Source organism: Lemur catta, chromosome 1 (genome assembly GCF_020740605.2).
Source record: "Lemur catta isolate mLemCat1 chromosome 1, mLemCat1.pri, whole genome shotgun sequence".
In the NCBI taxonomy this organism is placed as follows: Eukaryota; Metazoa; Chordata; class Mammalia; order Primates; family Lemuridae; genus Lemur; species Lemur catta.
In genome coordinates, this window is record NC_059128.1 from 249,258,378 (window position 1) to 249,285,906 (window position 27,529).

The 27,529-nt window shown below is 34.5% G+C and overlaps 1 protein-coding gene across 1 annotated transcript; it reads right to left on the minus strand.

The window, feature by feature from the left end:
* CHMP2B (charged multivesicular body protein 2B) lies at positions 1-25,053 on the minus strand. Its single transcript, XM_045540448.1, has 6 exons — positions 24,767-25,053; positions 12,372-12,463; positions 8,408-8,602; positions 5,814-5,916; positions 1,885-1,991; positions 1-1,693 (listed from the first exon to the last, which is right to left on the minus strand). The coding sequence occupies exons 1-6, from the start codon at positions 24,798-24,800 to the stop codon at positions 1,583-1,585; spliced, it is 642 nt and encodes a 213-aa protein (XP_045396404.1). The 5' UTR covers positions 24,801-25,053; the 3' UTR covers positions 1-1,582.
* Positions 25,054-27,529: the final 2,476 nt, after the last annotated feature.

Genomic DNA, 27,529 nt, shown 5'->3' on the forward strand with positions numbered 1-27,529 from the left:
TAAGGGATAACAGCAATAAATCTTTATTGGAATTTTTTTAACAAAATAATTTTGAAAAACAAAAGCCCCCACATGTAAACAAGAAAGTAAATAAGTTAGATGTCATTATTATGTACATCCAAGAATCAAAACATGTTCTGGGTAAACATTCAATAATTCAATAAAATGTTTTGACCCATCACTGTTCAGAAAAATTGTGTCTTTAATACTATCGATAATGAAACCTAATCTTTGAACATTATAAAATGGCTTACAGAGTGTAAACTATACAGTTTAGTTTTTCATTCCTCCCACCAATCCGTATGTCACAGGTGTACTAGTCCTAAGATGTATTTTACTTTGTCAACATTAGTCCAAAATATCCATTATCCCAAATTAAACAGGTTATACATACCTGATCTCCTTCAGTTTTTATGATGGGATGTGCTAAAATCCATATATTACATCATTTTTCAAAACTAACCTAATCCTAAATTCTAACTTATTTGGCACTCCTTCATTTTCTCTCACGCTCTATACATACATTAAATACCACAGCAACTTTACCTTAAAAAATACTGCTAATACATTAATATACATTTAGGCAGTAATTTCTAACAAAATTGTAGTTTTACCAAAAAAAGTTAACTTTTATGTTAAAAACTTAGTTTGAGTATTGTCATTGCAGTAGTACTTAATTGAGAATAATGGCTTCAATTTAGAGAAGTCAATATACATATTAATACAGTTCAAAATTAAACAGAGATTAAATTATAATTCATATGGACAAAATTTCCTCAGTTTTTAGAAGGCCAAAATATATTGTTTTATTACTGTAAAATGTTATTAATTCAGTGTCTTTTTTTGCTAATTATATTCAATTCGCTTTTATAAGCTTTATTAAAGAGAGTCTAGAAAATCTTTGTACAAGGCCTCAATTTTAGTTTAAGATGTAATTCTTTTTTGCCAGTCAAAATAATTTAACGATGTGTACAAAATGTCTGTGCTATTTAAGGCAGGTGCCAAGCACATTTGGAAAGGTAATAAACTTAGCAACTAGAATGTTCTCCCAAAGGAAAAAAAAAAAAAAAACCATGACAGTTTTTGCTTAAGACAGATGTATAAATAGCACTCTTCTTTTAGCTCATTTAAAAATAATTTGGCAGCTGAACTGCCTATGGTCATAACACATAATCGCTTACGAAAGACAAGCAACAGATACAGAATTAATGATATACTTTTAATATTTTTACAAGTCTCTTTAAGTTGATGCCTAGTGGCATTTAACAAGATTTTTACATTCAGTGTAAAAAGATTTAGAACATAAACTGACACTAAGTAATGAATATAATTTCTCTCTGCCATGCAGGAAAAGTCAACTTTTTACACATCATCACCCCTAAATAGTTCTAATTAAAATCCAAACTGTTCCCATTTTTGCATCATTGTCATTCTTTGGCAAAAGATTCAAAATAGCCACGGGTTACGAAACAACTGTTCAATCATGTTCTTTATTTTTGCAAAATAAATGTGTTTTGTAAAAGGAATCTGCACTGTGCCTGGTTTATATTACATAAGCAAAAATATTATGACTTTTTTTTGACTAATCTACTCCTAAAGCTTTGAGTTGCCGTTCAATCTCTTCATCAGAGATTGTAGCCTTTGAAGTAGAGGCAGACGGTAAGCTTCGGGCAGCTGATGGAGCTTTGGCCATCTATATTAAAGAAAGGAAAAGAGGAAAAAATGTGTGTTAGCAAACATTTAGGCTAGGATATCAAGGATGTGATGTAATTACTTTTGAAACAAATATAAAAATGTGCAGCTACTAGTAAAAAACAACTTATAATAATTAACTGACAAAAGTGGTAGAAACTATTTCCAACTAAGAAAAGAACATGTTCACACCTTTCCAGAGATTTCAATTCCAATTTCATCAAGGACTTGATTCACAATATCCTGGCTTTCTTCTTCATCATCAGAACCCTCAAAGATGTCATCGAGTGTATCATTGACTGGGGGATGGGGAAAGGAGGGAACAAAGCAGTTACTGTCAAACAAATTCCAGGTTAGATTTATTAATACATTTTTAGAAGCTAGCCCAGCTATGTGTATATTTTTTTATATTTACATTATAGAAAGTAAATTTAGTGAATCAATCATCTACAGAAGTCACTTTAAGATATCAGTAAAGTACATTGGTAAATACATTTTTGAGCCACTAAATTTGGAATAATGTTCATTCCAACACAAATGTACTTGTTTTACTTCTATAGTAAAATAAGTCTACTCTGCTTTTTAAAAAAATTACATTTAATAGAAAAAAACTATGTGATATTTATAGCTATAGGCTTAAGATTTAAAAAAAAATATGATTCCACAAATTGTATCCATTGAGCTGGTAGCTGTTAAACTTAACCAGGGAAGAATATGCATCAATTAAATATCCTGTTAATATTTAAAGACAATTTACTCTTTTTATACCTATAATCATTATTTTCATATTTCTTAAATTTACATTAAAGATATAAGGATAATATTCTAATGAAGTCTAAGGTTCAATATTTTATTAAATTTGCCCAAAGAATGATGTCCAATTTAACCTTGCAGGATAACTATTTCTATGACCCTTCCTCCCTTCCCTTCCCAAAATATTTATTGAAAGCATTCTGTATAGAAGGCATCATGTTCAGTTGTGGGGAAAGAATTTTTGAAACTGGACACTTAAGTGCTTGGCATGTAATATAAATATGATGGACGGATAGATGGAGAAAAATAAAGACCTTAGGTAGTTTGCACTTGAGTACAAAAGAAAAAATTAATAAACAGATTGTGGTAAGTGAAAAGATAAGTGATTATAAAGTTTCAGACAAAAAAGATGACATCCAACTGGGAGGAAGGAACGTGTGAGGCAGTCCTGCAGAACACGGAACAGCGTGAGCAAAGATACGGTGAGGCAACAGGGACACAAACAAGAAAGAGTAAATTATTCTGTTTGGTTGTTATTCAAGGTCCATGAATGGACAATGTCTGGAAGAAAAAAAATTAAAGCAGCTGGCTTGTAATCATTCCTCTCCTGATTACTGGGGGATGTCCCCAGAAAAAGAAAGACAATCTGAAACCTCGTCTGATCTCCTTGTAATCACATGGATAATTGGGGCTCCTGGTAAATAGACTAATATTTGCTAGAAAGAGAGCCCTTGTCTATGGAATGCTCTTAGCAGGATGTTCTAGTTTAGGATGCTACAGTAGCAAACCTACAATCTATGGGTTTATGAGCCATGACTCCCTGGAAAATGTCACATAAAGTAGCTGACTGTCTGGGGTACTGGAGATGTTTAATAATCTAAATAATCCCTTCAACATGAGATGATAAGCAACCTCATTAGATACATTATCTATTATTCCAGGTCAGAGAGCTTGTATTTGAAATAGGGAGAAAAGATCTGGTGATTGATTTGGGATGTCTGAGCCCTCTCGTTGCTTTGCCTGTCCATTTTAATTGTCTGTATCCTTGACATTATTAATAAAGGTTAATGTTGGTTAAGGTCTCTGATCTGTATGAGCATGATTTGACAGTTTAATTTTTTGAGTTAGCTCAATAGTATAAATTTGGAAAAGGCTAAAGAGCTTAAGGATTAAAAAAATGGAATATCATCTTGGAAGAAATGAAGTTAATGTTAACATTTGAATTATAATCTCATTTAGTCCATTACGTACTCAGGCAACTTTGGGGGAAAGTCATTTTATCTCTCTCTGGGACTCAGTATTCTCACTGGCAAAATTTTAAAGGCGCTTGACCAGAAAATTATTTTGATTTATTATTTGGGGATTTTACTTTGTAGTCAGCAGAAAGCCACTGAAGGAATCTGATCAGCATGTGTAGAGGCTTCTGGAAAAATAATTCAGTAGTGTGTTACTTGTATGGTAGTTATAAAGGAGGTAGGGAGATGGGGAGTTTATAAGGGTCTGAATGAAGAGGTAGTTGCAGAAAAAAATGAATGAAGGGGATAGATGAAAAACACCAGAGAGGTTAATCATAGATTAACAAAGAATGCTTTCAGGAAAAGTGTAACAAAACTAATCACATCTATGAGAAAAATTTCCCAATGATCTTGTCTCTAAAACTTGAATGTGAATAAGTTTTGGAGCAACATGGCAGAATATAAATTCTAATGGTAAAAAGATATATTCATTTATACCTTGAATTTAACTTTGGATAAAAATATTGTTAGTTTACTTTACTAGGTATTAAATAAACGAGTAATCATCAATAACTATTATTTCAGACTAACTTACAAAGTACTAAAATACAAATGATAACAACTATGATAGATACAATAGATATATGATTAAATAAAGGATTGATTCTTTTCATTATAGCTTCATGGAAAATTTAATTTCTCTTATAAGACCTGCTCACACTTGTGCCATCATTGGAAATCACATAAACATGTTAAATACTGTGATCATTATATAAATGACAATTTTCTTGGTCACTAAAAATTCACTGAAGTTTCAAGAGCCTTGAAAGAATCATATTTTTCAAAGTAAAGGTTTGAAATAAAAACTAAAGAACTTCTGGAACTATCCTATATACACATACAGTATGATTACACCCTAGAAGAAAAATGGGTACTTTGAAACAGAATACTAGAACAATGATGAGTTTAGTAACCCTGGTTATTTAGTTAGATACTATTTTATAAATTAAATGCTACTAAACTAAAATGCTAGCAGATAAGCAGAGCTAAACTGGCATGTCCCTACATAGATGTAAAGCAATTAGAAAATATCTTTCAAAACAATGATGCCAGTTTTTGACATATAAAAAAAGTAATGATTTAATGTTGACCAAGGTGCTATGAAGGTCATTCATTCATTACTGGTGAAATAAAAATTCTTTCTGGGAAATTTTTGTTTTTTGGTAATATGAACCAAAAAGTCTTAAAGAAGTTCATATTCAAAGGAAATTTAAGAAATTCAGTCAAAGATAATACATAAACATATTTTTCAAATAATTATCAAATATACTGAAAATTTTAAAACAATCTTATTGACCAATGTAAGAATGGTTTGATAAATTAGGGTATATTGATGTTTTGTAATATTAAAGCTATTTTTAAAAAAGACTTCAGAGATGATTTAAAGTCATGAGTACATGCTTATGTTATATTATTACATTTTTAAAAAGCAGGCTAATATTCGTTATTATACATGTAACATGATCTCACTTTTATAAAATATGGGAAAATACAGGAAGGAAATGTACAACATTATCAGTAACCATATCTGGGTGGTGTGAGGTGAGATGATTTTTATATGCTCTGTTTCTTTGGATTCTCCATATTTCCACGATAACATATAAATTAGTTTATATTCAAAAAGAAGAAAACTAAATACTAAATGACTAATGTGAGAGGAAAAAAAAATAAAAGAATAAAAATAAAAGGAAGAGCTCCACCTCTACCTCCAATATAAACACTATAACTCTGAAACTACCTAATTTATATCATGAAGAATTATTTTATTCACAAGTTGGTTTTGGTACACTAACCAATAAGTAAAACTGCTGAAGCCAATGTGTCATAGAAATACGGCATAACATATTTTATATTTTTCCCTCAGTTAAATGCTAATAGAATTTTGAGACACACACATTGCCAATTTAAAAATACATTGAATTACAATATAAATATCTACTATAAGGTTGCTCTATTACATTTTGTTTCATTACTTCTGCCTTCATAGATGAGAATATGAGAATGTTACTAAATAAACTTAGCTAATTCAAAGAAGAGAAAACTGTAAATTTCATTACAACTTCTTAAACTTACTCATTTCTTCAGTCATCTCCATTTTCATGTTTTCCTTCTGGAAATTCTGCATTGTTTGTAATGTCTTTTGTGGATCCATCTTCTTGTTAACTGCCTGCATTGTCTTTAAATATATTAAAATAATTCATGTTAGCTTCATAATCATGAAAGTTTTACTATGGAATAAATCAAAAGGGAATATATCAAATATAGACAGGCTTTTAAAAGATATCTGTCCTGTCATAATCAAACATACTGTTAAGTATTCTAGGAAAAAATGAAATATTCATTTGTAAACTATCTCCTTAACATCTATATAATAAAAGCCAGTGTGAAAAAAACCTTATCTGAACTGCAGGCAAAAAATTGTGTAATAAAAAATATTTTCAACATAAAATTCATTGCTATTCCAACAGGAAAATGTGCATACATGTATAGATAAGGTCAATAAATTAAAAAAATTCTTAAAAATTTTCATTAAAATTTTTAAAGTCTAAATTATTATAAAAAAGATTAGAGGATATTTTAGCATACATACTTAATCTATTAACACATTTTAAACTATGGTTTAAAGAAATTTAAAAAATTGAGTTTTTTATAAAATTATGTGAAAACAATACTCTTATACTATATATCTCCAACTATTTCATTATAAGAGATTAATACTACCTAGTATGTACAAAATTTATTTATAGCCATGTACCATATACTGATGTTTTGGTCAACAATGGACTGCATATACAATGGTGATCCCATAAGATTACAATGCTGTACTTTTACTGAACATTGTCTATGTTTAAATACACAAATACTTACCATTGTCTTACAGTTGCCTATAGTATTCAATATAGCGTAGCCTAGTAGCAATAGGCTATACCATATAGTCTAGGTGTGTAATAGGCTATGCCACCTAGGTTTGTGAAAGTACATTCCATGATGTTTTCATAATGATGAAATTGCCTAAGGATGAATTTCTCAGAATATATCCCCGTTGTTAAGTGAAGCATGACTGTATTTATATATATGATGTGTATGTATGTATTATACAGTTAATTCAGTATGTTCAAGATACCATACAATAGAAAATATGTTGGTTTGAAAGATATGAAGTAAACATAATCCTTTCTCAATCTGTATGCCATGCTGTAGCCAATGTAATCACTGCACTCCCCGCTACTTCTACTGCTCTTAGTGCCAAAAGCCAAACTCCATAATTTGCCTATGAGACCTAACATTGAGTAAACTCTGCTTAATAAGATAGTCTCCTTTTGCACCACTGTCCTCTAGGCACACTGCTCTTTTATTCCCTCAAATGTGCTATGTTCTGTCCTGCCACAGGACCTTTACATACAGTAGTCCCTCACTTGGAATGCTCTTCTCCACTTGCTTGCCCTATCAATACTTCAGATTTCAGTTTATATACGACTTTCTTAGGAAAGTCTGACACCCCAGATTAGAACAGATACTCCCGTTAAATCCTACTCACTATAGATGAAATTTTATATTTATTAGTGTAAATTATATTACTTTAATTGCAACCTACACTATTGTTATAAACAATACTAATAACAATAATGATGTTGATGATGACAGTAGGGTAGCTAATGCCTATAAAACCTTACTGTATGCCAGGCAGTGTTCTAAGCACCTTACGTATAATAATATTAATATTAAAGTTAAATAACATTTAAACCTGAGGCAAACTTTATGTGCTAGGTATTACCATTTTCAGTATATTACAAATAGAGAATGAAGGCACAGAAAAGCTAAATAACTTGCCCAAGGTCACACAGCTACTAAGTAAAGTGAGATCTGAACCCAAGTAGTCTGGCTCTAGAGCTTATGTTCCTAACCACTGTACAAACTACCTTTCAAATGGGCTGCCTCTTAAATAGACTGTAAGCTTCATGATGGTTAGGCTCATGCCTGGTTTTGCTTGCCATTTCATCCTTATCACTTCTTATAGTTTCTACCTAGAGGACATAAATATTTGCCGTGTTAACACATTTCTATGAAATCTAAGTGAGAATTCCAATTCAGACATCTCTATATGGCAGGACCACATTAGGTACCTTTTCCTAGGCTACCAATTGCAGAAGATTGCAAAATGAGTAATCTTTACCCTCAACACTATTATTTAATAAAAAGTTTCCAGCCTAGGCAGTAAGTTAAACATAAATTCCAGAAAAACAGTAACTGATAAATCCTTCTGATAGTACTTTGTGTCCTTGTGGCACATTCATAAAAATGAATAAAGAGGAAATTACTACTCAAAAGAAATCAGACTTACAGCTTAATGAAAGAAGAAGCCCAAAAATCTTCCAACAGTTTAAGGTAAGAGAGCAAACACTTTTAAAAGTCAATTTTATAAATTTAGAAGCTACATGAGATCTTAGGAAGATGAAAATGTCCTAAAAGAAGAAATTTCATATTAAAATATATCAATAAAGAATCTAGAATTACTTGGATTACCTAGTATTATAACTTATTTTACTAAAGTTATAGACTCTGCACCACATATACACCAAGAGATGCTTTTAAATCTGACTTGAATATCAATATTTAAATATCTTTGATAAAAGTATAAATTTATGGATATAAAGGCTGCAACTTACTTTTGCTGTGGTAGACATTGCTCCAGCCATCTTCATCTGGGAATTCATCACTTTTGTTTGTGTGGACATAGAAGTAACTTTTGAACTTACGGCAAAAGTTCTTGTTTTCTGTTTTCGTAGATGTACAAGCTGTTTGGCTAAAACTCGACAAGCTTCTTTATTACCAATCTTGGCCATTTTCTTAATTTCTAATTCCTGTGAGAGCAAATAAAAGGAGGGGAATAAAATTATTAAAGAGTAGCCTTCAATAATTTATTTCAGAAGAATAGACCTATTATATATAATACACTCTTTCTCCCTGATCATGAAGAAGGGAAGAGGCTATCATAACGTCATAAAGAGAAAGAATAATCTGAGAGGGCAATTTCCTCCACATGTTTACATGGAAAAAAGAGAACTAGGACCTTCATCCACAAACACAAAGCAAATCTTCAAAAGCGTACATACGTAGAGCCTAGAAGAAAAATTTAAAAAAAACTAATACAAAACTAGATAGGAAAAAAGGAACAAACAAATTAAAGAGTTGGTGGAACAGAGAAAATAAAGAGCAAAGTGTTAGATTTAAAGCTAATAATATGGATAATTATATTAAGCAAAATGGTCCATTTTATATCTCAATTAAAAGGCAGTTTGTCAGATAAGAAAGCATACCCAACTATATGCTATCGCAAGACACCAACTTTAAATACAAAAACAAAGCTGGGTAAAAGATGAAAAAATAAATACTATATAAAGATTTACCAACATCTACAAATCTGAAGTGGCTATATTAATATCAGATCAACTAAACTTGAGAACAGTGACTACTACCAGAAATAAAAAGGAACATTACATGATTTAGGATTCAATACATAAAGATATCATGACAATGCTAAATGTGTATGCACCTAATAAAAGTGCTTCAAAATATATGGAATACAACTGACAGGACTGAAAAGAGAAATAGACAAATAGACAATTATCATGAGAGATATCAACAACTCCTCTCTTAAGTATATAACCTATAAATATTACAAGTAGACAGAAAATCTGTGTCCATACAGAAAACTTAAAAAACACTATCACCAATTTGACCTGACATTTATAAGAAACTCCATCACCTAAAGCAGAATATACATTCTTTATAATTGGGCACTAAACAATCACCAAAATATTTCATATTCTGACAGAAAACAGGACTCAATATATTTTAGAGGACTGAAATCACACAAATATACTCTCTAATCAAATGAAATTAAACTAGAAATTAATAAGAAAAATAGGGGAGCAAAATCACCAATAAGCAGAAATTTAAAAATACAGTTCTAAGTCATGCATTAAAGAAAAAAAAAAATCACAGAGAAAATAAGATCACATTTTGAACTTAAAGTGAAAATGCAACATATCAAAATTTGTGAGTTGCAGTTAAAACAGTTCCTGGAAAGCAATTTATAGCATTAAAGCTTGTATCAAAAAACAATGAATACCTCGTAAGCTTCAACATAAAGTAGAAGGAAGAACAAATGAAACACAAAGCAATAACCCATAAGAAGGAAACAATATAAACAAGAAAATAAATTTACAAACTAAAAAAGAAAAACCAGTACAGGAAATCAGTGAAACCAAAAGCTGTTTTTTTTATATGAGATCAATCAAACTGATAAAACACCAGCCAGACTGATGAAGGAAAAAACCAAGACAGACAGAGAAAGATAGAGAACACACAAATAAATATTGACACTGCAAAGGAGGGTATCACTTCACATCTTAAAGATGTTAAAGAATAATAAGGGAATATTATAAATGATATATTGAGTAGAAATGGACAAATTACTTGACAGACTCAAACTACCAAAGCTCATTCAATGACAGATAACTTAATTTACTCTGTATCTATTAAAAAAAAAACAAACTGTAGTTTAAAAAACGTATCCACTAGGAAAACTTCACTCATAGATGACTATACTGATGAATCCTATCAAACATTTAAGGTAAAATATACAAACAATTCCAGTAAAGAAAAGAGTATGGGATCCTTGCCAACTCATGCTATGAGGCTAACATTATTACTTTGATATCAAATCAAATAAAAACACTACACAAAACCCCTAACAAGTCAGTATCTTTCATGAACATAGATAAAATTATTCTCAGAATTTCAGTAAATTGAAAATACATTCCAAAAAATACATCATTAGCAAGTAGGGTGTATCCCAGAAACAAAAGGTTGATTCAACTTTTGATAATTAACCAATTTAATTCACTACATTAACAGACTAAAGAGAAACTACACAATCATTTCAACAGATACAAAAAATATGAAACAAAATATTTGACAAAATTCATTTTTGATAAAAACTCTCAACAGACTAGATAAAAAGGAACTTCTACAAGCTGGAAAAGGGCATCTACAAAAAGCCTATACTTAATATCATACTTAATTGTGAAAGACAATGTTTTTTCCCCTAAGAAAAAGTAAAAAGATAAGCATGTCTGTTCTCAACAATTACACTCAACATTGTATGGGAAGTTCTAGCCAGTGTAAAAAGGTCAGAAAAAGAAATGAAAAAAGGTTTCAAGATTGGGAAGGAAGATGTAGTAGTTTTATTTATTCACATCACATGATTATCTCTATGTAGAAACCTCATGTAATCTATAAAAAGTCTACAAGAACAAGTGAGTTTATTAAGATTATAGGATTCACGACGAATATACAAAAATTTAATATAGCTCTACATACAAAAACCAAAAAGTCAGAAATTGAATCTGTTCTTAAAATATCATTTGGCATCAAACACATGAAATACTCAGGGATAAATCTGACAAAAGAAGCGCAAGACCTTTAAACTTACAAGTACAAAACGCTGCTGAGAAAAATTAAAGATCTAAATAAGTAGAGAGAAATACTATCTTCATGGGTCAGAAGACTTAATATTAAGATGTTAATTCTTCCCAAATTGACTTACATATTCAATGCAATCCAAATCAAACTCTAGACCTTTTTTGTAGAAATGATCAGTGAATTCTAAAGTTCACAGGAAAATGGAAATCACCAAAAATACTCAAAACAATTATAAAAAAAGAAGTACAAAGTTGAAATATCCACACAATGGAATAACATGCATCAATAAAAAATATAATAATACTGATGCATGCAACATTGATTAATCTCAAAATAATTATGCTGAGTGAAAGAAGATATATATAAAAAAGAGTTAATTATCATCAAATTCCATTTACATAAAATTCTAGAAATGTAAACTAATCTACAGTAACAAATCAGTATTTGACTTACTGAGGAACAGGGAGACAGAAAGGGTTCGGTAGGAGGGATTCCCAAGGGCATAAGAAAACTTTTGGGGTTGATGGATATGTACAAGCTTGACTATAATAATGGTTTCCTGAGTTTATATATATGTCAAATCTATCAAATTGCATGCTTTAAACATGTACAGTTTATTGCATGACAATAACTCAATAATGCTGTTTTTTTAAAGATTTGAGGCAATATATATTTAAAAACATAGCATACAGAATATTTAAAGATGAAGGAGATGAGTCTATTAAAAAAAGTACATTCATTGTCACAGACCCACCCAATGATGTTTAAAATATCAAGTAAGACACCTATGAGCTAATGTAATTACTTTTTTTATAACCCTCTCTTGTTTTCCATGACTACTTTATCTTTGCTGTTAACTAAGAAGGGGCTTCCGTTTTGAGCAGTATTTCTTCCTAGGCATTCATGACTTTCATAAACTGAAGAATAATTTGATTCAGAATACACAGAATCCTGATAAAAGTCAGCAGAATGACACAATAAACAAAGGTAAGCAGAAGATGCAGGAAGTCATTAAATGCCATTTCTTAGTCAAGTAAATCACTTACCACCTGCCATGTGCCTTTTTCCTAGTTAGCTAATTATTCCAACACTAATTTCCAAATTTGTTTGAAAAGTTACACTGAAATTTAATGTTCTACTTACCAGCTGTTTCTCTTGTTTCTCTAAAGCTGCTCGATCTCTGATTATAGCCCTCTGTGTACCTCGTAACTCTCGATTCTGTTCCTTTATGACATCTAAGAGAACCACAAAAGAAACCTAAATTTATGGGTTGTAAAATTTTCAATACCATTTAAAATACTGGACTCAGAGATCATGATTTAAAAAAACCTATACTTACTACATGTTACACATTTGTATTTCAATTTAATATACTAAAAAGTTAAATATTAAACTTGGATTATAAATATCAATTATATGAAGAATTAACAGAAGTAGAGTATAAAATTCTACAGCCTGAGATTTAATCCAAAGTATACATTAAATCACAATAAAATATTCCCTTAGAGAACTGATTTGTACGTAACATTTTATATGGCACATATATATGTCTGTCCGTGTCTGTCTGTCTGTCTGTCTCTCTCTCTCTCTCTCTCTCTCTCTCTCACACACATACACACTCCCATGCTTTTCATCTCTCCATACTCTAGTACTATATGAAACTTCGGGAAGGCAGACAGTTCTTGTATTTATTAAATCCTTTTTTTTTTCCTACAGTAAGTCATAACAGTGAAACAGCAGACCTTCCAATGAGGCAGATACGGATTTAAATGCCACCTCTGCCACTTGATCATTATATGATTATATCTTGGAAAAGTTAGTAACACTCTAAACCTCAGGTTCCTTACTCAAAAGAAAGGATTATTTTAAGGAGTAAATAACACCTCGATGTTTGGATATACTGTAAACATATACTCAATCATAATGTCTTTCCAATTTATCTCATCACTTGGATTCTTCAGTCCTACCTTTTGAAGAATTAAAGTATTACTCTAGGTTTGATGAACTGTAATTTGGGTTAGTTGTTACTAAATGATTTCTTCAAACGATCACAGAATCAATGTTAATTCTTGCAAACACTGATCTCTTATAATCAACAATCTTGTTACATATAAAACCACCGTTTTCAATAAAAGGGTGCAAGGCAAGAACTGGGGTAAGAGCCTGAAAACTCTGTGAAGGCACAGGCTAGTAAAAATAATGATAGTCACTGTCCCTTGTTTGCTTCTCTATAATTGCTACTCTGTAGTCACATAGCTGGTAGTCATAAAGATTCTTAACTTTGTCCTTAGATAGGTAGTTTCTGAGATATCTTCCAAGTCCCGCATTCCAGTGGGTTGGCTGACCCACCCAGACCAGTGGCCCATACCAAGAATCTGACTCAAGTGGAACTGTGACCCCAACCCAGGAACAAATTCAATGCAAGATTTTGCCCCTATTGCCTAATCCTTTGACTGCCAAACTGTCTTTAAAAACCTCATCTCCCAAATTCTCAGGGAGGCCGATTTGAGAAATTCCTCCATTTTCCCACTTAGCGCTCTGCGGAATTAACCCCTTTCTCTGCCGTAACACCTGCTGTCTCAGTGTATTGGCTTCCTCTTGGGCAGTGGGCAATGAACCTGGTTGGGTGGCAACACATACACTGTTCAATTTAATGTTCATAATAATAATACTATAGAGTTTCTATTATTTGATATATAATAAAATTAAGTGTTAGGTTAAATAGCTTGTCCAGTGTCATGTAGGTAGCAAACAGTAATACCAGATTTGGATCCAAGCATCTATCTCCCAATGATCTTAACCACTTCACTAGAGTAACTTTTTAATAAAGAGGTAGATTAAAAATAATAACAGAAAAAACAGTCTCTTTATCAAATAGTACCAGAACAACTGGATGTCCACATAAAAAAAGAATAAAATTGGACCCCTATGTCATACTGTATACAAAAATTAATTCAAAAAAGATCAGCGACCCAAATATAAGAGCTAAAATCATAAAATTCTTAGAATACATAGGAGTAAATCTTCATGACTTGGAATTTGACAACAGATTTCTAGATATAACACTAAAAACATAAGGGACAAAAAAATAAATTACACTTTATGAAAATTAAAAACTTCTGTACATCAAAGGACATTATCAAGTGAAAAGACAACCTACAGAATGGGAAAAAATATATGCAAATCACTTATCTGATAAGAGTCTGGTATCCAGAATATATAAGTAATTCTTACAACTCAAACAAAACACAACTCAATTTTAAAATGGCTTGAAAAATACAAGCCATTTCAAAGCTTGAAAGATACAAAGGTCATAATTTATGATTACATTTATATGAAATATCCAGAATAAGTAAAGCCATAGAGACAGAAAGCAGATTGGTGGTTGCCAGGGGTTGGGAGCGGGGAGGATGAGTAGTCACTGTCTAATGGGTACAGGGCTTTATTTATCTGGAGGTGATATGAATATTTTAGAACTAAACACAGGTGGTGGTTAAACACCACTGTGAATGTACTAAATGCCACTGAATTATTTACCTTAAAATGGTTATTATATGAATTTCATCACAATTAAGAGAACAAAGCCAGCACTCCTTAACCTTTTTAGGATAATTGTAGTTATTATTAAATACACAGTCATAGTAGTCATGGTAATAGTTATTATATTGCTGATAAAACCAATCAACCAGAATGACTTTCTGAATAAAGGTTAAAATAAAATGTCAACACTCCTTTATCTTACATACATTTATTATATTTTTCCTTCCTTTGTTTACTGTTTCTCAATTAAGTTATACTGGTGGATATCTAATGCTTAAGATTTACTAGGAATGAATTCTAAAGTTTAAATATAAAAATATGAAACCATAGCATATTGGTAACAGAAATGAAGAAACAGGGGCCTTCCAAAATGACTAGGCCTGGATGGGAAATGTACATTTCATTTAAAAGAGAGAGAGTGCATGTTGAGAAGGAGCAGGGACCTCTCAAGTGAGGAAATAACGAAAAATATCGAGTCCCTTTAAGGGAAGTTCAGGGCAACTATCTAGCCAGCCCTGAAAAGTGAATGGGCAACCTGATGACCAGGAAGACAGTAATAACAATGGTCCTCAGTACAAGCCAGACACAGGGTGTTTTGGTTCCCCGTGGAAAGTAACATATGTTCTTGAGTTGTTTTTCAGAAACTCCCACCAGTTAGAAAATGCACTTAAGGGAGAACAGAGGAATTGAAGCGCCCATCACATCCAACTTAACATTCCTTTCCACTAATCTAAGAATCTCTGAGTCCACCCATGACACTTAAGCCCCACTTCAGGAATCCTGTCTTTTGGAGCCAGGCCAATGTGTAACCCCCATGTACTGATTTACCCTTTGCCTGCAACTTCTGCTTTTCTGAAATGAACCCCTGCCTTTAAAAACCCTTGCTTGTAAGCCATCAGGGAGTTTGGGTCTTAAGCATTAGCCGCCTGTCATCTTTGCATGGCACCATACAATAAAAATGCCTCTTCCTCCCACTACAATTCTTGGCTTCAGTGTCTGGCTTTACTGTGCCAGATGAGTGGACCCCAGTTTGGTTTCATAACAATGTTGTGTAGACAAATATATTTGAGAAATGTTGAAATTGAATAAAAATAAATAAATTTCTTTGTTTCAAGGCTTCTGAGAATGTTTAATTTATGAATATGCATTATCAATCCTTAAAAAGAGATTACAGATTATTGTCCAAATTTATTAAGCTAAGAATCCTTTTTAAGAAGTATCTATTAACATTTCCTTGATATTAGATTCATAGAGCACTGGTTGTGATCCTATTCTAAAATAACACGCCGTGTTAGTTTGCTAGGGCTGTCACGGGCTGTCATAACAAAATATCACAAACTATGTGATTTAAACAATAGAAATTCATTTTCTCATAGTTCTGGAGGCTGAAAGTCCAAGGTCAAGGTGGCAGCAGGTTTAATTTCTCCTGAGGCCTCTCTCCTTGTCTTGTAGATGTCCACCTTCTTGTTATGTCCTCAGATGGCCTTTTCTCAGTGTGTGCCTCTTCCTGGTGGATCTTCCCCTTCTTATAAGGACACCAATCACACTGGATCAGGGCCCCATCCTTATAACCTCATTTAACCTTAATTACCTCTTTACAGGCCCTATAAACTATAGTCACACTACGGGTCAGAGCTTCATCTTATGAATCTGGAGTGGGGATGGGACAATTCAGCCCAAAACACACTATATCTTTCCTCACTTAGACATCTATAAATTGATCTCAAACAAACAACAAAAAACCTGTTGTTTTCCTTATTTTTCAAAGGAATAATTAACCTCTTCACCCTCAACACTCAAACACCCAATTTTCTTCTTTTGGACTTAGTTCCCTATCTAGTCAAAGCCAATGGACTGGTATGAAAACATTTACCACTTACCCCATTGTTTTGATAGAAAATGTGTTCTAAATTTAAAACTATGAAATTACAAATGAACTTCTAGAGTACAACCCCTTCGTGTACTAAGGAACCCTAAACTAGTACAAAAGAAGTGATAGTATCCAATACTGATGGCAGTCTCCTACAGCTACCACAGTACTGCTCGGAAAGAGAAGCAATTATATTGAAAAATTACACTGTGGCCAGATAACTAACACAGGTACACAGCAATTGCTGAAAGTCTTGATTGCTAAAACCTAAAAATTCTATCAACATGTATTTTTCTACATTACTAGGGTATCAATACAAATTTGGTCTTTGTCCTGGGTTCCTGCCAGAGAGGGATTAAAATCCTTAAAATTTCCTAAATGATAAAAATATCTTTTGTTAGTCATAACAAACCCCTTTCCACCACACCTAAGCATGTCCTGTGGAGAGGCTGGTGGCTGATAGCTTCAGGATGGAGTTGGTTTCCAGTAAAACCAAGCACTTGATCAGAGGGCGGGAACTTTCAGCCCCACTCCCAGACCTGAGGGGAGGGAGGGTGCTTGAGATTCAGGGAGCCTTCCTGTTAGTGAACACATTGATATGCTAGGAAGATGGAGCTCCCTGTCCGCTCCCCACCTCAACCCTTGACCTACATAACTCTTCCATTTGGCTGTTCCTTAATCGTATACTTTACAATAAACCAGTAATAGTAAATAAAACACTTTCCTGAGTTCTGAGAGTTGTCTTAGCAAATTATCAAACCTGAAGACAGAGTAATAGAAATATATGGTCAGTCAGAAGTATGGGTGGCAACGTGGGACTTGTGAGTGGCATCTGAAGTAGAGACAGTCTTGTGGGACTGAGCCCTTAACCTATAGGATCTGCTCTAACTCTAGATAATTAGTGTCAGAATTGAATTGAATTGCTGAACACCCAATAGGTGTCTGAGAATCGGAGTTGAGACTAGACATAGTCATCTTTATTGAAAAACAAGTATTGCATGCAATTTCAAAAAAATATGTAATGTAATTAAAATAGTTTGATTCCACTTTTCTTAATTTTATATAACTATTAATATATGTATCATAACTGTCACTGTATATCATAAAAGGAAAAATAAAGCAAATTAACTACTGCACATTCCACAGCCTCGTAATTGTTAAAAGACCTATTAATATTTAAACAGTTCTAAGCTATAAACTCAGAGTATCTAATATTACATACTAAAACATAATAACACTTTAAAACATATTATGGTAAGTAGGAAAATATAGTCAAACATCTTTTCATATGAGATGGTAAGAATATCCTATAAAACAAACAAATTACTCTACATTTCTTTTAAAACAATTCCTATATCAAACCCACATTTAATGATTTGGCCTTTTCCATAATTCAGAAGGAATAACATAAGAACAGTTCTGAGACACCTTTAATGATTTTATGGCCAAATTTATTTTCCATTAGATTTATTTCTTAGTAGGTATGATTTTGTCCCAATATTATAATCTCTTTAAGGGTAGGGAATACATGTACTTTATTTGTTTGTCTTCCCACCTTCCTTCATGCTAGATACTATTCCAGTAAGTCATGCTCACTAGTGATCTAAAGGAGTACAAACACATATATTGAAATGTGAAAGAGTTTGTCTTATAGGCATATTTAACACATTCTTTTAAAACATATATTAATAATAAAATCTACTGGTTGTCAAGAAAGATAATTTAACAACAGTAAAATCTAAACTATGATACATAGCTTTCTACAATGGAAACACACCGCATTAAAATAATCAGCCATTTCCCTTATAATTTTCTGCCTTCCCCTCTTTTTCTTTTTCTTTCTTTTTTTTTTTTTGAGACAGAGTCTCACCAATGAACAATAAAATGGGAAGGCATGCTGGCTATGTGGGGGGATGTTCCATCTTCTTGGATTTATGAGCAGAAAAAAATTTTCAAAAATGCTTCAAGCTTTAAAGCTAAGGCCTAAAAAAGAAACATTAAAGGTCAGTAAAATGTTGGTTCTAGGAACCAGATTTACTCAGAGGAAGAAGGAAAATGACAGTGAGAGAGTGGGTAAGGAGAGATCAGAACTTGATATGAAAACTAAACTTGTTTCTCACCTTTGGAAATGTATCAGAAACTCAAAGATGAATATTATCAGCTTAATTAACCAGTTTTAATACATGGAAAAGAAAAACAAAAACAAACAAGCACCTTTTGGAAATGTTGTATCAGAAACTCAGGGATGAATATTATCAGCTTAATTAACCAGTTTTAATTCATGGAAAAGAAAAATAAAAACAAGCAAAAAGCAACAATAGGAAACAGAAAGAACATGCCAACAGCTTTACTGCTCATATGGTCAAGGGAGCCAACCAACTGAAGAACCAGGTTGAAGCTAAAAAACTCAGCAGGACCTGGAAGGAAAAGACACAATATTAAAGAGAAAACAGGAGAGGCAAATTCTATGGCAGCATAAGAGGAAGCAAAAAGAAATGTGTGGATCCTACCAGTAAGTCTTAAAAGTCACTCAAGCCTTGAAGAATTCATTCAAATGCATTTATTTTATTATTAGCAAAATGTCAGTGTTTTCAAGAGCTGAAGAAAGGTATTGAGATGGACGTGCATCAGTGGCCCTTTAGGTGTCACTTGGTCCCCAAAGACAAAGTCTTTGGCAACATCATTAATAAAAGCTTCAGTTCAGAAAACTATCAAAGGGCATATTTCATCTTAGATAAATGAGAGACTGAGAGGGAAGGTGTCCCTCGAAGAAAAGTCTCACAAACCTACGGACTTGAAGATAGGAAAGAATAGTACGCAAAGAAACACCTGTCTTTGGTGTCATGCTAGGGATGGAGAACACAAAGGAAAGAGATTTTTCTACAGAAATAGCTGTTCTAAGATTATGGAGAAGTTTTGCTAAGAAAAATGCTCAGAAGAACATACTGTGCTCCTGAAACCCACACTCAACTATTTTTCTTTGGTGTAACAAGAATGTAGGGGTTAAATAGAAAGTAAAATTTGAGTTTTTAAATATTCAGAATAAGGAGTACTAGGCAGACACACAATATCGTAGGAAAGATCTGAATACTGTAGGTCCCGCCATGAGAATGTCCTATTGTATTCTGGAAAAAAGAAGAAATGTGTTGGAAGGGTACTCAGTTTATATAAATTGTAGATATTATTTCCTCTTAACATATCAGAAATGTGGCATCAAAACTGACCTGTTGACAGATTTATCCCAACTAAGTCAAAACTTCACAAATTCTAAGCTCTAGAAAACTAGCACATATGAATATCATTCCAATGCGGCAAAAACCAAAAATCTTTGTTCCTCTTCATCTGCAACATTCCTAAAATTATCTCTAAGCTTCCACTAAAGCTTACAATAGGTGACAATAATGTGGATATAGACTATACTAAGCTCTGGATTCTGGAAACACTACTTTTGATCAGTAAATGCTATCATTTTAATGATTGAGTCTCTAAGTTATACACTACTGCAGAGATATTTTCACATACGCTGAAGGCTCTGAAACCTTGCAATTATGAAATGTAGGGAAAGCTTTAAAATAAACATAATCCAACTTTGGAAGTGTAGAAGGATCTACTTTGGTTCTAGTGAATGCACATCAGAAAGCAAATGTTACAAAACAGGAATACAAGAAGTGAGGTCCTTAACACAGTTTGAGGTAGCATCAGAGAAGACTTACTGGAGAAGGAAAAAACCTGAGATAGTTTAGGTTAGCTAGAGGAAGGGAAAATGAGAACTCTAGGCATAAGGCCATCATAAGCAAAAATATGTCAGGGTAAGAAAGACTATAGTATATACTGATGAACAGAAGAACTGTGTGGCTGGACAGTAAAAATGTCAATAGACATGGCTGGAAAGAAAGACAAGGCCAGATTAAGGAGAGTCATACATGCATTATTAAAATACTCACACTTGGTCCTTTCAGTATCTGAGATTCAATAAATGGGTTTACACTAAAGAGCAGCATAATCAGATTTAGGCTGCAGGTTTATCAATCACATAGCCAACTTTGTGGATGAAGGATTTAAAGGCTATGAAGTTACAGGGAAATAAAGTAAACAGGTGATATGGTAAAAATCAAACATGAGTAGGATCTGAATTACAGCAAAGAGTTGCAGGCACACAGAGGAAAATCATATGTGCCAAATACGTAAAAGGAAAAAGAAGTGAGACTTGGTAATTAGTTGAAAGTAGAGGACAACCTCAAGTACTGCCAACACTGGAGGAGGAAAACTCAGGAAAGAAACTTTAAAGGAGATGATGCTGAATTCTGTTTGAGATCTTTAAATTGAGGTAACATGGGACATTCAGGTACAGATATTCAGCAAATTGTTGGACATACTGGCCTGAAACTCAAAAAGTATATCTAGAGACATAAATTGGGGATCCATCAGTACTTAGGTTATAACTAGAATAGAGTTGAATAAAGATCATTCAGGGAGAGAATGTACAATCAGAACAGTGGTTGCCCAGGATGGAACCCAGAAGAGCACTAACATTTAAGGAGTAAGTTAAACAAAAAACAAAAAAAAAAAAGGAAAGAAAGAAAGAGAGAAAGAGAGAGAAGGAAAGAAAGAAAAGAGAAAAGAAAAACTTGAAAAAAGAAAGAAAAGGATTGGTCAGAGTAATTTGAGGAAAATTAAGAGAGTTAGGTCATGGAAGTCAAGAAAGAGAGAATTTCAAAGAAAAAATTATCAGAAACAAATGCAAAACATGGACTCAAGATGATCACTAAAAAATCGCCATTAAATTTGACAATCTAGAGATCACTGATGATCTAAGCAAGATCTACCTCACTGCATGCAATACAAAGCAGACTGCTACAGAATGGGGGGCATCTGAGAAGTAAGGAAGAAGTCGGTATAGGACACATCACTACTCCTTCAAGAGATTAACATGAGGAGCAAAAAGAGATTGGACCATACTTCCTAAGAAATGCTAGGTCTAGGGAGAGTCAAGAAAAAGAAGGGTATTTTCAGTTCTACCACCATCAGAAATTAAAGTGCTGCTACTAATTCCAAAATAAGAGTCTAGTTCACATACAAAATGTAAATACTGCATGGCACCCACCAAAAGTTGAGAATTCCAACTGTGACCTATTTACTGAAGTTAATTATGTACTTGTTGTACTTAACAAGAACAACAACATGGATTGATCTCTAATAAAAAAATAACAATGATAATACATAAAGCGACAAGGTCCTGGCTCTGACACTTAGTAGCTGTATGATCTTGGGGAAGTTACTGAGTCCTTTGCTTCTCAATATCCGCATCTATGAAATGAGGATAATAATAGTACTTATGTCAGGTTTTATGAGAATTAAATAAGATAGCACATGCAAAATGCTTAACATGATGCTGCCTTAAGAGTTGGACCTCAAATTTGTCTTTACTGAGGATAACAGACAAAAAATTATATAATGCTTAAAGAATTTCACTTTTTAAAAGGCATGTTTAGTTATGCATTATGACAGGTTCTCATGGCATCTTGATTTACAGGTTCATAATTAGCTTCAATAAATAGGTCACAATTAGTCTCACAGGGGAAAAATAAACACTGTCCATGAACATATTAACAATATATATGTATATATATATTAAAGTAAGTAAAAGGAAAACCAAATAGTACTCAATTGTAATTTCAATTCACAAGAATCCTTCTCTTCAATGGCATTGAGGTACACCTCTCATTAATTTCTGTAACAAAGTATACACTGCAGAGACTTGTTCATCTTTGTGTCAAAAATGAATTAAACATAACTCTGAATAGTAATAAGGGCGTAATGTTGTCACCCTTTTTAATTTACATGTGCAGTAGTCTTTAATGATACAGTATATAACTCTTCCAGCCAATCCAAAGAGACAAAAAGATTCAATTATTCCCCAGATCTATAAGCAGTTACATATTTTGCTTATATATCAGAATTTTATTACTGCTGGAACAGATAAAAAGTCAGCATACAATAAAAGATCTTACGATCAATAATCAACACATCTAAGGATCTGAGAGAAATGCATAAAAATACATTAAATTTCATAATACATAGCCTCATTACTGCTAAGAAGAATGCTGCCACCTTTTAAACAAAACTCAAAACCTTTCTTGTAATAAAACAAGAAGTAAAAACAGTGAAGCTGTATATCAAAATAATGAAAATACAGATCTATAATTAAAATGTCAGTAAATGATTTGAACTGACATAATTTTTAAAAAACATCAAGTATGCAGCTTGGTAGTTATAGTAAGTATACATGGTGGCCAAATTTACATTCAGAAATCTCACATATAGAGCTTTAATTTAATTTGCTAGGCATAGCTCCTAGCAAAAGGCCTTAAGACTTTTTTCACAAATAAGTCTACTCAGCAAAAGCATTATTTCTTAGAAGAATTAACTCAAAACACTCTTACTGCACATCCTCTTTGTCTTTTTTCTCTTTCCTCTACACTTTAAGTACAATAGTCCCTAGATTGCCAAAAGCACCAGGAAGCACAGAAATGGGATTTATGTCTTTGAAAACATTTGACAGATAGAAAGCAGTTAAAACGAGGACATTTGGCTTTTGATGTTAAAAAAATTATTTCAATGTTTAACATCATAGTAAGAGAGATAAACCCATTTTTCCTCTGTTTAGTAAATTCTCACTATATAAAACTCAAGCAACAATAAAAAAAAAAAATCCTAGCCCACCGCCCCCATGCCCAGAGTACTGTATAATAAATGAAGATCACGATATTGGTGCTGAAACAGTGAAAAAATAAAGTGCCATGTTAAAGATTAAAGAGCATTCTCATGAGAAACACACATAAAACCCATTTCTCATAATTGTGTTACATTATATACCAAGTTGGTAGCTATTCCTGGTATTGTAAATGGTACTTCTCAATTAATAAAAAGTTCATAAACCAAAAAAATATTTTTTCCAATTTTTTCAAATACCCAGAATAAGCAAAAATGCATAATGCTGTGTGATGGATTAGAGGTAAGGTGGTATTTATGTGGTGCACTGAAGAGTAGAGCAGTGAGGTAAAGACGATGGCTTTGTTGTCCTTCCCAAAATAATTTTGCTGGCAATGGAGCAGTCAACACAAAGGAATGAAGGAGTTATTCCCAGGTCTGGATTGAGCACCCTATTTGTACCAATCACTGTCTAGCTACCACTGCTCCTTTTGTGGCAGAGTTAGACCCTTACAAAGAAGTGATTCTTTGGTTCAACCAGCAACAACCTAGACTCAACATGTATTGGGAAACACGATTTATAAATGACTTGAATGAATTTAAGTCCTGGTAGCAGTCAATGAAAATCAAGACTAATTAATCAGTGTTATGTAAATACATTACAGGCACTGCATAGGAACACCACAAAATGTGTACATTTCTGTATTCACTTTTTTTCCCCTCTGAAGATGATGCTGAGCTAAATGTCTGAAACAATGCAAATATCTAAAATCTAAACTTCTATGCAGATAATACATACCACATCTTTTACTATAGTTAGCAAAAGATGATCATAAGGGTGAAAAATCCATTATGAAAACTAAATCTGGACATTTCCCTTGGGTTCCTTTTATTTTTCTACTGGAGTCAATTAAGAAGCATTTATTTCACACCTCCACTGATACAGTCCTAAAGGGGCAACCTGCCCAGACCAAAGTTCATTTTGTAATTAGAGCCTATTATCCCCTCCCCCTACTCCAAGACGGGTTTCCTGGTGGATGCCTAGAAGTCGTACGTCTCCAAACTGAAGAGTAACAAATCGAGCAGAAGAAACCAGCAAGAAACTCATTAAATCACCGAGTCTAATGACCCTCAAGGGCTAGCAGCACCCTGCCTCCTGCGAAAAAGGATCCTGTCGAGGAAAATACGAGGGCGGGGGACGGGTGACCAGAGGGAAGCAGCCAGACGAGCCAGGTGAGGCTGAGGTGGGGTCAGAAGAGATGGAGAAGCAGAGAAGTGGCGCAGCGCGAGCAGTCACCTGTGGGGCCACTCGAACCAGCTCCGCCACAGGGACAGCCCCGAGAATCGCAGCCGAGAGCCCCCCTAAAAAGCCGGGGAAACGCAGAGCTGGGCCCTTTCAGCCCGGCCTGGAACTCACCGTCTACGGTTTTCTTCTTGAAGAGGGACGCCATGGTCAGGGACCGCGCCCTGGCGGCCCGGCGTGGCCCGGTCCGGCCCGAGACAGGGAAAGGACGGGAGGAAAGGGACAGGCCCCTGGCGGGTCGGGGTAGCGCAGCGAAGGGCCGGGGGGAGGTGGGCAGGGTCGCCAGACACGACCCGCGGAGGGCGCGTATCCTCCAAGCCACCGCGGCCGCGTCGCCGGGAGCTCAGGTGACTAGGAACTAAGACACTTTTTGGAGAAGTCACTTCTAGGCGGCGCCTGCGCGTTGGGCGCGCGCCTGCGCACTGCGGCGCCTGAGGCCGCTGCCACTTCCCTCCGCTCCGCGGCTGCCCTCTCTTCGCGCCCGCCGGGTCGCCGCGGGGCGCTGCCGGGGCTTGCGCGGGTGTGAGAGCGCGGGACCCGGCGGGCGCTGGCAGGGGGCCTCTCTGCTCAGGTCCTTGGCTGACTGAGAACGGAGATCAGCCTTGCTCGGTGCTTTCCTCCTCGCCCCGGGAGAAGCTGGAATTAGGGGTACTCCGGGGACAGCAGAACCAGAGAGGTTCGTCCCGGAGCCGCCTGGACCCGCTCCGCGTTGATTTTTCACCGTCCCGTCGCTGTCAGTATTAGTATTTTCCTTCGTGCGTAAGGGCAGCGTCCGGTGGTAGTGCTGAGTTCCTCACCGGTGACTGTCCCTCGAGTTCACGCTCTTTTCGGCACTGACTCGCGCGGCGACCTCCCCGCGCAGCCCCTGCGGCACCCGGGGCGCGGCCCGGCCCGGCGCGGGTTCCCGGGAACGCGGGGTCTAGAGTTGGGGTTGGCGCGAGGAGGAAGGGAACGAGAGCAAGGTTCTTAATGGAACACTTCGATGTTCTTGGCCGGAAACCTAAAAAAATAAAAAATCCACACATCTGTAAACCAGTTTGAATGTCTCCAACTCTCTTGATTTCTTGTAAATCATGACTCAGAAAATCTCAAGGTTATACCGTGATCCTATTAGAATTCTACATTGCTGTATATTGGTGTTTGATGGGGGGAGGGTCAGGGGGAAAACAACTCCATATCATATTAAAGGAATAATGTAATGAATCATTTAAAGAATCCTTGCATGTAGGACTATAAATATGGAAATCGTGTGTCTGTACATGTATACACACATATCTCTGTTTAATGTGTTATTTCGTTATTTAGAATCTTAATTTAGCATTGAACTTTTCCTCCCAATCCACTGCTGCTTTAAGCAACACTGCCTTCCACAGGGTAAAAATAACAGTAGTATTTTATTTCATAGATGTTGTTTCTGATAGGGAATACGCTCCAATAATCGTGTCAATATTGTTAATCACTTCTGGATTTATGAATTACGTCTCAAGAATTTTTATGTATTTGGGACAATCATACTTGCCTTACCCATTTTTTCCCCTCATGAGATATCAAAGCCCGCATAGCCACTGATAGGGAGGCTGCTGCTAAAATTTAGCTAGGAGTCTGCTCAAGAAAACTTTCTCAGAATGACAAAGTAATATGCAAGGGATAATTGTTTTGCTCCTCCTCAAGGTATTCTAGATATTGTGGGAAGGTGAAGTAAGGAAATATCGGGAAAAAATGTGAGGAGACACAGTCTCTGCACCCCAAACCTGGCCTTTTCTGGAGTAATCTCTATGGCAGTTGGCCCTGGCTGCCTGTTGTAATGAAGAGCATAGATCTGTGCTTGAATGCATGAGAGGCAATAAGCTGTTATGTGTGTAGTAATCCTACTCCTCCCTGCTGCAGTCACCCTTATTTTATTACTCCTATACAATCCCCCCCACTGACCCAATTGTAACAGTTGGGAAAATGCCAAAATACTTAGCAGCAACCATATGGAAGACCCTCCAAAAGTGCACAGCAGGAGCTAAAGACAGGGCTTGTTCATTACAATAAAGACAAAATAGAAATATGCACTATTTAAATTCAACACTCTAATAGCTTGATTCTCCCATAGTTGAAGCAGGCTGATATTCAGCTGATATGCACCAGTCTAACTGGCATCCATTTGGATTACTTGGTGGCCACATTGTACCCGTACATATTTTGTATATTGCTCTCTACTTGAAGAGTATGATATAGTTAAATATAGCTTGAGATTAGGGACTCCAAGAAACTGTAAACTGGAATACAATAGTATTCTTCATTTGTTTAAAACCACTATCGTCATATACAAACTTAATCACCAAGATACATATGTAAACATAGAGAATAAAAAAACATTAAAATTGTATTCTTACTAATATCCTACGGTCACATCATTTCTACCCAACAGTCTTCCTCCAAATTGCTCAGACATTGAAAAATATTTATTACATAGCTAATGACACACATAAAATGCTGTGTACTGAGGATACACCAGTGAAGAAACAAACATAATTTCTCTTTCCTTTTCTTACCTACCTTCCTACCAGTATCTTCACCTTTTCTCACTCATGTATCACAGAGACGGATGCTTTGTCTCATTGCATACATAAGTAAGTGTAAAAGAGCTCTTAAAAGTAGAGCTATTCTAAAATAATATGGGTGCTATGTGAGGTAGTGAGTTTTTTGTCACTGAAGTATTCAAGAAAGAGCAAGTTGTAGACAATATTCCTTTAAAAAATCAAAGCTTTGATGAGAATATTTCTAAGGTTCTTTTAAAATCTGAAATTATACTATGGATAAAATGCAGTTTAGGCCAAATACTTTGGTGTGTGGTGTTTCACACCCTCCATGTTATACCACCAGATCTTG